The sequence below is a fragment of the Hylaeus volcanicus genome, chromosome 7 (genome assembly GCF_026283585.1).
Source record: "Hylaeus volcanicus isolate JK05 chromosome 7, UHH_iyHylVolc1.0_haploid, whole genome shotgun sequence".
In the NCBI taxonomy this organism is placed as follows: domain Eukaryota; kingdom Metazoa; phylum Arthropoda; class Insecta; order Hymenoptera; family Colletidae; genus Hylaeus; species Hylaeus volcanicus.
Window position 1 is genome coordinate 4,795,790 of NC_071982.1, and position 12,233 is coordinate 4,808,022.

Genomic DNA, 12,233 nt, shown 5'->3' on the forward strand with positions numbered 1-12,233 from the left:
TTTAAATTATATGAATTGTTTTATAATGAAAAATAAAATTTTTGATTTTATTCATTGATTTCATTCGAATGAAACCTTTGCCCGTCTCTGTGCTCTCGCGGCGTAACTTAAAACTAGTCGAATGAATCCAAATTGACTCCTTTTGCTGCCAGATTTATTGACGTGATATAGATGAATGTACATCTGGGCCCCAATAAAGTGCTACTTTAAATCGTAAAACGAAAAGGAAGCGTAATCACTTAGAACCTCGCCAGCTTGCGTTCGTTAACAAAGTTCCGCGGACTGACCCTCGGATCCGTGAAGAGCGCGGCAATCTTCCCAAAGTGAACGCTTGGTCTTTTCAAAACGCGGATCGTTTCCTCCCAGAATTGGACAGCGATTACTTCGTGATTACCTTCACAATAATTATGCTTCTAACGTACAGTTACGATTCAATAATTTGTAATCTCTCAGAGCTAATAAATTGTGGTTTTCGGATTATCCAGTAATCAGTCTTCCCTGTCCAAGTCAGCCTTGACGACTGCGGAGTGTAAGTATCGAAGGGACCAAATAATTCAACGAAACCATTTCGATCGAATTACTGTTTCGAAAGTAACAAAAAGAATAATACTGAATAAATATTGCCTTCTTCTAGGATCATTAACAATAGCCCCATTAATTATAGACAAGTCCCGATTTAACTCTGACACTTTGCTCCCTTGATACTTCTACTCTACGAGCGAGGGCCTGGACGCCATATTGGTGTAACCCATATTTACCTCATTCTGAGAAATATTTTCCTCTGACCTACATACATAGATTGCATCTATCCACACAAGTCGATACTCCAAATAGAAAAAAAAAAAAAAACTCGACTCACACCACTATGACTTTCAGCCCCTCCTACAATCTTCAAACTACACGGTGACCAAAAAATACGCATGTTCGCTCATGTTTTCGATTCGTGGTCCGTCAATTCTTTCGGTGCACATACGCGTGTGTTTATTCGAGGCTTGGACTCGAGTCGTTCAGCGGATTGCATACAAAGTTGATAATTATAAACGGCAGCTAGTTGGCTCTATAAACGTATAAAAAAGACGAATCACCGCGGTGGCAATAGCGATATTGTCGCTGCTTTTTGTATCGCTACGATCACAGCTGCTCGTTCGATCTACAAACGTGATAAAAAATTGTTTTCACCCGAATCCTGAACGACCTCAATCCAAGAACCGTCACAGACACAGAGGAAACGAGATCGGAGTTTGAAAAACCGCGCCACAGGTTATTCTCGCACGTTTTCCGTTTGTTTCTTTCTTTTTTTTTTTTTTTTAACATTCTCATCTCGTTCGTCGCTTCGCAGGCCCCTCCCCGCCCCGCCGTCGTCAGCTTCCCCGTCGAGAGTGTAAGAGTCGCTACAATATTTTTTTTTTGTTTACTCCTAAGCTTGTATAAAAACGATACTTCTTTTTTTTTTTTGTTCTTTGTTCAATACACCAAAGACGAGTGCATAAAGCAAACTATATTGGGACAACATGAATTCTGAATAAATACTTAATATTACAACAAAATCTTAAGTATTCTTCGTAATGTCACCGCTATATAGTTTGTAAGAAAATAAGATTACTTTACTTGAAATTTGTATGTACAGATATTACAAACAACGTTCTCGTAATGCATAGGCAATGTGTTTTCATATTTTTTTTTTTTGTTTTAACTACACACTTCTATTATACATGCCGTGGAGCAAGTCTAACGGATCCGACCTTCTCATACTTTTATCAGTTTTCGTTTGCCCCCTTGTATCCCTTTCGTTCATCCGAGTTTCAGTTGTGGCTCTTCTCGTCGTTGTCCCCCGAGTTCCATTCTCTTTTACTTTGACTTGTTAGCGGGTCGATCGATATCTCTTAAACGAATTTCTTCACGCTACGGATAGTTTCTTTTGTCCCGAATCCCGTCGTGCTGTACGTAAATGAAAAACTAACATTTCGTGTTAACGTTGCTGTTATTATTCAATAGTATTTACACAGACAACTTTGTTCGGACGTGACTCGCTACCGCGAAAACTGTCGCACTCGGGTTCTCACGAATAGGGAACTTGGTTCGGAGCTCTGTTAACGGACGTTTGCTCGATGCAGCTCGAATTCGCTAAAATCAATTTTATAAATTTTCCTTTCGTTCGCCTGCTGCTTTTTTTTTTTGTTCTTTAATTTAAATTTAAAACTTCTTAAAACTTAAATTTCCGACGAAACAGCTTTGATTTGATTCGAAGTAACGAGTCTCTGTGAAAACAGCTTCGATTTTGAACGAACATAACCTGTTTCAGAGATAAGCGAGGTTAGAAGTGAAACCAAAGAAGATACTAAAGAAATATCAATACCAGCTTACAGACTTCGATATAAGTAAGATATAAATTTCATTTTTTTTTTTTAAAAAAGTTGAATTTTTTTTTTGCGCGCGTTCTAGGATGCGCACGGAAGTGGCAAGATGGCTACGCGCGTGCGCGCTAGTCTAAGATCTGCGACGTAACAAAGGAAAATAACATTCTCATCTATAAATATTCATCTAACAGTGAAATGAATGCGAAACTTTTTTTTGCTCCTTTCGCGTGAATCTATGACCCAACATTAATATTTTCTCGGTAGACAGACTTCAAAATTTATATCCTAACCTCACCTGAGACAAAGAACATTCTGAATTAGTCCGATGATCGTAATAAACGAAAAATAACTGAACCAAGTTCCGCCAAGTTTCTGCAGCAATTCGAACGTACATGGACCGAGAAATCTTAGACGCGCATCCACCGTGTGTGTGTCCTAGCCAACAAGATTAATCCTAGGATCGCCGATCGTTCGGACGATCGTTATTTAAAATTCATTTTTGCATCACACACACGCATACATACAACCACATATACACATACTCTCTCTAGTCACATCTAGCAGAGCACCAGCGTCCTCTGTACACAGTGTTGCTCGTGTTGTGTCCCCACTCTCTCTTTCTCGTTCTCTCTCTCTCTCTCTCTTTCTCGCGCGCGCGTTTCCCGGCGCCATTTTGTCGAGCGTCCGGCACTGGTCGTTCCCGTGCAATCGATCTATCGCGATAAGGTCGAAGCCTGCCACGCACGCACACACACCCACCCACACACAGCATATATATATGTACACAGCGCGCGGACACCACCGCACTCACACTAGAAAGTCAGGGTCACTGTAGTCCTCGCTATCGCTACTGTCGGAGATTCTTCTCCTCTTCTTCTTCTTGTGTTTTTTCACCTTCTCCGTTTTGTGCGCGCGATGCTTGCGATGCTCCTTGGCCTCCGGGTGGGCGTGTATCGTGAGCTTGGGCACGCGTGGCGTTATCTGGTGCGACGTGTTGTGGACTGGTGTCATGGACACCGGACCAGAGCCAGCCATCGAGTTCACCGAGTTGTTAGGATGCTCCATCGTCGAATTCAAGCTCACGTTGCTGGTCATGCTGCCGTCTGCCAGCTTACCATCGATCTCGGAGTTCGACATCTTTCCCATGGCGTGCTCCGCGGTTTGCTTCAGACTCGTGTCTTCGTTTCCTTCCTCCTCGCCCTCCTCCAGGTCGAACTTCAGCATCAGCTGCTTGAAGTCCAGGTACTCCTTCACCAGGTTCCTCCTGCCGTCGTCGTCCAGCTCCGCGTTGGTCACGCCCCCCTTCAGTCTCTGCAGTGTGGCCTTTGGTTTGAACAACAAGTTACTCTTACGGTTCACGGCTTTCTCATAGACCTTCGCCGCCTCCGTCGGCGAGTACTGGCCGATCTTCTGATCGGAGAAGCCGTAGAGGTCCTTCAGGTGTTGCCTCAGCGTTAGGAGAAGCAGAAAGCCTTGGCTGGCCGTGATGTACTCCCTCAGCAGCGTCGTGTCGTCTGGTACCCTCGCCAGCAGGACTTCCTCGTCTTCCTCGTCGTCCTCCTCATCGTCCAAGACTGATAACAGCTGCTCTGGTCGCGGGATACCGTCTGGACCTATCACCATGTGTGGCTGATTGGGCGGCGGTAACATCGATTGCATAGGCTGCTGCTGTTGTTGTTGTTGTTGTTGTTGTTGTTGTTGTTGTTGTTGTTGTTGTTGTTGTTGTTGCTGCTGCTGCTGCTGCTGCTGTTGTTGCTGCTGCTGCTGCAATTGGTTGCTCCCCTCCTTGGGTAGCAATGCCTCCCTGAATGACTGCACCAAGTTCGTACCTGACATGGAGATGATGATGTCTATGTGATGGATGATGAACAGCGGCTCGTCTTGCACTTGATATGTAAAGTAAGCGAGATTGTCGGCTAGGTAGAGCATCTGTGACAGGCTCGTCTTTGCGGACTCGTCGAACTGCTTCAGGAAGGACAACACGATGGCTCTCCTCTGCTGCTTGGTGTTTCTCAGGATGGTGTACAGGAAACCGTTCAACGCGCCTGGAAACTCATCTTCCTTCACCCGCATACCCCTCACCGTGACGTCAGGTTGCAGAATCCCCTGCAGTCTGTAGCTCAGCTTGATGCCCAACTGGGACTTCATGTGAATGAAGCCGGGGTACTTCTTCTCGATGTCTTGCAGCTGCTTATCGGCACTGTGGCTTACCGCCTTCTCGCAATCCGTGCTCATGCAGATCAGGTAAGGTACTATTTGGACAGGGTGCACCAGACCTTGAGCCAGGATCAACTGGATTACCTTGAGAGCAGCGTGTCGAACGCTGACGTTCGCGTGGAGGAAAGCTTCGAGGATCTCCTTCACGTACAGCTGAATGACAGTGCTCGCCATCCCCGAAGAGACGTCCCCCATCTCCTTCAGATTCTCCTGCTTCGACATCTTCGCCCACTCCATGTCCTGCTTGATCATCCTCTTGTCCTCCTCCTGCAGGTACACCTCAATGTTGTTCAAGACCTGGATCCTCATGTGAACCAACGCGTTCTCCGACGTGAGCATGTGATGGTACAGCTCCTTCAGCTCGGGGAGCAGCATGAACTCGTAGTGACGTATGCACAAGGAACCGATGGCTGAGAGCGTGAAGTGTCTGATGTCGTCGTTGTCCAGGTGCACGAAGTAGTTGAGTGTCTCGAACACCTGATCCTTGATGTTGTCCGCCAATCCCTCGATCACCTCAGGATCCGTGAAATTAAAATGCCGCAGCAACAAACCGACCGTGAACAGCGCTCTCCTAACGAAAGGCCTGTACTTGAGGAGGACAGGATTCGTGGGGTCCTTCTCGTAGTGCGATTTGTACTCGGTCAGATGTCCGTAATATTTCTTAAAGCAGTCTCGTATTAATTTAAAATTTCTCGTTACGTTGTTAACTATGGAACCTAAACAGGACAAACAGCTGGCGACGACCGACCTGTCGTGCTGTAAAATCAACTTGACGGAATCCTCTTCCAGCTGGGCTAAAAAAGTTTCGCTGGGGTGCTCCATCAGCGGCACGACAAGCTCCAGGGTGTGCGCGACGCTGCTGATGATCTGGTAATCCCCCTGCGTCTGACACTTGAGACTCAGGTAAGGCTGTAACGTGATGGCGTGATTCACCAACAGCTGAGGACGTATCTTGGCGAAGAGATACAGGGTTGTCAAGCAGGCGACCAGTCTTTGCGAGGATCCCTTCTTTTCCGATTTCTCAGCCTCCAGATTCGTCTCTTCCAGTCGGAGAACGTTCTCGATCAGGCAATCGACGATCTGCTTGCACGCGGTCAGCAGCGCCTTGGGGGGCTCGGTTTGCATCTTTGTACTATCGTCTTTGTCCTCCTTTGGCTTGAACAAGCTTACCAGCAGCTGTTCGAACCATTCGAGGCCCATATCTTTGCTAGCTGCCACGACGTCTGTTATGTTCATTACCTTTCTCAACAGCGACTCGGAATCCAGGGTGGGACGTTCTCTGACGGGGGTGAACCACATGTTCTGGAACACTTCCATCACCAATTTCCTAATACCCTCCTCGTCGTTCACTCGCCGGATCATCTTCACGCAGATCTCCGGAATCTTGGGGAAGTCTGGACATTCAATGCAGATGTCCTTCAGAATTTTGATCACGCGTTTTCGTACGCTTACACCGGTGTCTAGAATCCTAGTTGACAACATGTCGTAATATTTATCTATTAATTCTGGCCTACTTAGTACAAATTTCCCTACCAAGTCGACGGCTGCTTCTCTCACAGACGTGGCGTGATCTAGAAACGAATGTTTTACACCCATCTGCATGTCCACTCGCGCTAACACGCTTGGATCAGCTTCGACAATCATCGTCAGACACTTCATGGCCTTTGTCCTAATCGCTATCGACGACTCCGTTAACACGTGAAGGATCTGCTTGAGATATCTATCGAAGCTCTGCGAGAACGGCCTCTTCGAGGCGAGGTATTGCGATATAAGCTCCGCCGAATTGTAGTCGATGTACGTCTGAAGAATGTCTGGCTTCGTCCCCGTGCTGCACGGCCTTATTCTACTCACGATGTATTTCTTCTTCTCCTCTATAATCCTGTAAGCCTCCGAGTTCTTCTGTTCGTTATTGTCGTTCTCGTCCGCGTCCGCTTCCTCCATCTCAGAATCGGACTCCTGGTCGCTCGAGTGGTGTTTATTTTTCTTTTTTACCCTCTTCTTGTGTATCTTTTTGCTGGGACTGTTCTTCACCTGGCCAACCCTCGACTTCTCCACCGCGCAATCTCTGTACCACTGGGCCAAATAAAAATGACGAGCGTAACCCAACGCCGAATCCTTTGTCCCATTTACCGCCAGATAATCCAGAAGTACCTTCTGTAAAAAAACAGTCCTCTCCTCGTCCTCGCTCAAGCCCGTGATCTCTTTATCCTTCACTTGATCGTAATCAGAATCCTTCTGCTGCTCGATCTTTATATCCTTTATAATCTGATCGATGGTAGATAGTTTGCATTGCGAACTCACCGCGTCTTTTCGTAATCTAGCCGCAACGACGCCCAAGTAGTCGATGGATGCCACTCTCAGCGCCATATCGGAGCTCTTGTTGGAAAAATGACCCACCAGCAGATTTCCAAGCAAGCTGAGAAGTAATTCAGCTGCTGGCCACTCGGGTTTGTTCACTGTGGCCAACAAATCCTGCACGAAATTTTCGAACAACGGTCTATAATCGATCTCCACTCCCTTACTGCCACATTTATTCAGGAACACTGTTAAAAAATTCCCCGCTATTCTAGTCGCTGTTTCGTACTTGTTGATGATCAGAACGTCAGCGTCGAAGTGATTCGTCTTCTTCTCGTCCTTCTTCTCCTCCTCATCCGATAATTTCTTTGGCTGAGGAATGATATTGTCAGACAACACAACCACGCATTGGATGAGTTGCAAAACCAGCGCCGTTAACATTTGTATATGATCCTCGGAATTTAACCTGTACGTTCTCAAGCTACGTTTGCTGCTAGGAAGTCGCGCTATGGACGCCAAGATATCATCGAGCAACAATCTTCTGTGCTTCTCGTATTTCGTGAATATAACCGTGACCAGCTTCAAAGCGCTCAATTGAAGGTCGCTAACAGACTCGACGAAAAATGGTGCAACGCCCAGCGTAGACGCATGTAAAACGCTCGTGTCCGTTAGAACTTGAATATTCAATAACTCTGCAAGAAGACCAACTAACTCGTGCATTTTGTTATATACCTGAAGAATACTTTTCTCGCGGACCTCTTTCATGTGACCCCTCTTTTTACGACCACTAGAATTATAACTGTCAGTCTTGTTTCGTTTCGTATCTATTTTGTAAACAGGATCGAAAGAGGGATAAATCGTATTCTGCAACTGAAATTTCATAAAAAGGACTATTCTGTCGATCACATCCTCTAAATAAACCATTTTTGGCATGTTACTAGACGTCATAATGTGTAACGCGATCAACGATGCGTCTACAGCGCGCTGCACCCTTTCCATAGCTAACTGCGTCCATAGCCGACTTTCGTCGATGTCGTCGTCAGGATCAGCGAGCGGGGATACTTTAGCTCCGTCTCGAATATTCTTCTCCAAGATATTCAATAATCTAACCAATCTGTCCGCGGGAATGGATTCCATCGCACCTAACGCTTTCAGCTTGGCTGCTTCTGTACATAAATCGTGTAATTGATATTTAGGAATTAACAACTCTGGAGGCACATCACCGTCGTCTTCGAACTCGGCGTTGGTCGTGAAGTCTTCTGTGTTCTCGAATATCGTCTCTATGGTCGTATTGAAACGTTGATACGTATTGGTTTCCATCAGCTCCTCTACGCTAAGCTTAGCTAACACCGGGACAAGCTTCTTCTCGATCTTCCTTATTTTTGGTTTCGAGGGCGAGAGGTCCTTTTTGTCGTCTTCGTCCTCATCCTCGTCGTCGTCCAATATCCTCCTTCGTCTACGAGTCTTATCTTCGCTCTTCTTCCTCTCAGCTTTCTCCTTTTCTCTCTGAACTTGTCGCTCTTTCGCGCGCGCTTTAAAATATTTATTGTTCTTACCAATTTCCTCCTCGCTTTCAGAATCCGACTTCGCCTCGTCGCGGTTGGAAATCCCCATTTTCGCAGCCCGGCTCGGCGATTTCTCGGCAAACGCAGCCAAACTCTTCTGCATCAGAGCCTGATCCGCTAACGATAGTCTGTCCAACATTACCACCGGCTCTTTTAATTTCTCTGGCAAAGAGACTGGCGGCGCTTTCAATACTTTCTCCGAGTTGTTGTTCTGCTGGTGCTGCATTATCGGTGTCGCGGCAGCGTTCAAAGTATTGACTATGTCACCAGTGTCGATGGTTGGGAAAGATGTGGTTTGCGACGCTGACAATAAGTTTTGCGTTGCGTTATCCAAGCTTTGCTTCGCTTCGATATTCTCAATCGGTAAGTCAATGTCGGGAAGACCTGTTACTGGATCGAGCAAGAACTGTTGGTTCTCTTGCGTGGTACTGTCTATGTCCATCGGTTGGTGAGTTCCCAGCGGATGATGTACTTGTTGATTCATCATAGGATCGTAGATATTTTGCTGCATGTTGATGGTTTGATGCTGTGGCATAGGCATGTGCGCGCGCATGGGCGATGCCATGTGCATGTTGTGTTGCGGCGTCATGCCAGCCATGTTATGATGTTGAGGTGTTACGTTGCCTAGCGTTGTCAGTGGCGTACCAGGTGAACTCATATGTGCTGGAGAATACATATTTGGTTGCGGTGTCATATTAGGTAGGGGGTTGATGCCAGTAGGCGGGGGTAGCACTGTTCTAGCAGCGGCGGGATGAGCTGGACTACCTTGCGGGGTTTGCCTCGACCCTGAAGAACTCGAGTAAGACGGGGAGAAACGTCCGTAATTCGCAGATGACTGATTCGTATGCATCATAGGTGTTCCTTGCGTCCAGTTTCGTGGTGAATTGTACTGAGGGCCCTTGAATACATGAGGATTTATTTGTAAAATTGCCTTCAATAATTCTGGAGTATTTTGCTCCGTCTCTAAAGGCTGCTCGGTATTCGCATAATTGTCTTTCAGTTCAATATGATCGGACGACGTCTGCGACAAAGATAATATTAATTGGGGCACTAAGCTCTCGTTGCGAACACTTAGAAGTATTTGTGCTTCTTCTGCCACTCTCGGATGAAACAGCAGGGACTTGTTAGTCAACGTCTGCGGCAACGGTGTTGGAAGGGGCATTTCAGGTAACAAGTCGGTGAGACTCGCAATACCAGCGAGAGTTGTGATTGGCACACTCGGTATAACCCCGTTCATCTTGAATTTGATTTGTTCTGGCATTACAGCCTGGACAAAAAATATTATTAAAATTAGGTCCAGTGTCCTTACGCGTATTCTGAGGTTCATAGAATTATCCGACGTAACGAACACTGCACTAACATATTACAGAAGTTCTGTTCACAGTATATGATAAATATAAATCAACAGAACATATCTAAATGCACTGTTCTCACAAATGTTCAAAGAAATCATTGTTAAAAATCTTTACACTCTCATTCTCAAGACATTCCGACATAAAAATTATTTCACCGTCTAACAGAATCGTTTCTAACGCTCGTTAAAGAACACTAGCACTAAGGCGTATACTGGGAACTTAACAAAGTCTCTTTTAAGTTCCCATGATGCACCGGAAAATATCAACCGAATTTTGACGAAGCTCGAGGATCCTCCAACAAACGGTCCATTGTTAGTTGTAATTTCCTGTCCTGGAACAGAAAAGATTGTATCAAATATAATGATATCCCGATAGCTAACCCATTTGCATTGAAAAACCAAATGCATTGAGTGACTCATATCGCCAATGGTGGAATAATTTACAATTAATTTGCATCCGTGACTTCGATACGTCTTGAATTATACATGAAATTGACACTTAATTTACAATAGGCAATTCACTGATGATTGATTATTAAAAATTGCTACACTACTCATGAATTGTTCCACATTCTGTAATATCGGTAACTTGACACTTATGGATTATTCCACATCCAGTGATATAGCTCAGACATTGCACACTAAATGTACTGCTTTTATAATACTTGTATATAATATGAAAAACGAAAAATGGAATAAATAGTAAAAATACTTTAGTTGGTTTTATGTTAATTATAATAAAAATAAAATAAATCTTCATATGTAAAACCGGTTCGCATATGCAACATACTAACACAAAATATAAATTTTTGATAAATTTACTTTATTAACTGTATGTTGCATGAAAAAGTTTGATAATTATTGTAAGTGTGAAATAAGAGATGATATTTCATAGGGAAATTTCATGTAATAGGTTTAAAAAAAGTAATTCAGTTCCATCATGAAGGTTAGAATAATCTGATACAATCTTTTTTATACCAATTTCAGAAAATATTGTCAGATAATGCACTATAATCGCGAAAATGATGAAATCTCATTGTAATTAATCACTTATAGCATTATTTAATTCACGGTGATTATAAAAAGTATTTACTGTGGTGGTTAATATATATACCTATATACATATATATGTGGTATATCACAACAATCATGCTACAAAATTAAAGTAATTATTTCCTACAATTAGCCTTTGCAAGCTTCTTCAGAAATTAACTCAACAAATGTACTGCTCTCCAACGAAAGTTCATCAACCGAGCCCAAAAGCGAAATAACCAACAAATCGGAGCATCGGAATACACAATGTCATTACTTCCACAGAAATTCTGTTCCCTCGAACAATTCTGACTATTCTCTTCACTGATTCACATAAATTGATACAAAATGTTTGCACAGCATTCGATAGTCGCATCACTATAGCTGCATAAAGCTGATATTATTACCTTCGGTTGTTGGATATCTACCATCCAACATCATACGTATGATAACATGGCCTTAGGACGATACCATAGCCTGGAAAGCCTCCTGTGTGAATGCGATTCCGCTAAATAATAAAATTGCCATGGTCAGTGACGCTAATAGAATCGGTTGTATGTCATTTTTGACACAATGGTACGAACTTGGTACGAAGTTTCGTGTCAATTGCCTTACCCAGCTACGCGCAACGATTATTTATACTGCAGAATGCGAGCAGTGAATGGAATTTTGGCGGGAGGTGCGTCGATATCCAAGTACCCTGGCTCGTTCAACGTACAGAAACCATCGACGTTCGCTTGAAATCCGTCAAAACAAACGGTCCCTTCGTGGAGAATCTGTTTCGCAAAAGTTTTCGTCGTGATGATATTCACTCAATTGTCATCCGTGGTTGTGGCCTATTTGGTTTGGACACGTTTCCACGTCGATCACCAGTGAACCCACACAGCTCCGCGGCACCGCACGATTTTCACTTACGTTTCTCGCGACACCGCGTAAACATCGCCATGTCAAAGGTGGTGCATCGCCGGGAAAACAGTATTTATAGTGTGAATACGAAGAAAACAGACACAAAGGCGTCCATTTTGCTCAGCAGCGAGTTAGCGGAAGTTGCGTAGTAGATACAGGCCAGATACAGGTATACCGGCGCTACGGCGTCGCATTTCAAATCGCGACGAACCGTTCGCATGAAGACGATATGCCCAATAAGAATCGATAAGTTCGATCAGATACGTCTTAATTAATACTTAATATGCTTCTACTACGTTTCATCTTCCAACCATAACTCTCCCTACTTTGTTCTATATTCGAACAAAGATAGTCCCTAGAAGAAACGCATTTCGTACGGAGATGTACTTATTTCTTCTTTACAGGATCATATTTAATAATTAGAGAAACAAACCTGTCGATTATCTTACGAATGAAATAGGTATATGATCATTATAGTCGTCGAATTCATTTTACTTGTCAAATAAA

At 44.2% G+C, this 12,233-nt stretch overlaps 1 protein-coding gene across 4 annotated transcripts; it reads right to left on the minus strand.

Annotated features, from left to right (window-relative positions):
• Positions 1–137: 137 nt before the first annotated feature.
• On the minus strand, positions 138–11,959 carry LOC128879281 (nipped-B-like protein B). Of its 4 annotated transcripts, none has more exons than XM_054128269.1 (3): positions 11,436–11,959; positions 11,228–11,328; positions 138–9,701 (listed from the first exon to the last, which is right to left on the minus strand). In XM_054128269.1, the coding sequence occupies exons 2-3, from the start codon at positions 11,249–11,251 to the stop codon at positions 3,165–3,167; spliced, it is 6,561 nt and encodes a 2,186-aa protein (XP_053984244.1). In that variant the 5' UTR covers positions 11,252–11,328; positions 11,436–11,959; the 3' UTR covers positions 138–3,164. The 4 variants fall into 4 exon arrangements, with proteins under 4 accessions (XP_053984244.1, XP_053984242.1, XP_053984246.1 ...); XM_054128267.1 differs by having other exon boundaries at positions 138–10,120; XM_054128271.1 differs by having other exon boundaries at positions 11,405–11,959.
• Positions 11,960–12,233: the final 274 nt, after the last annotated feature.

Excerpts from the sequence above, each read along its gene's own strand:
- LOC128879281 (XM_054128267.1), bottom strand. The coding sequence starts at position 9,761 with ATGAACCTCAGAATACGCGTAAGGACACTGGACCTAATTTTAATAATA.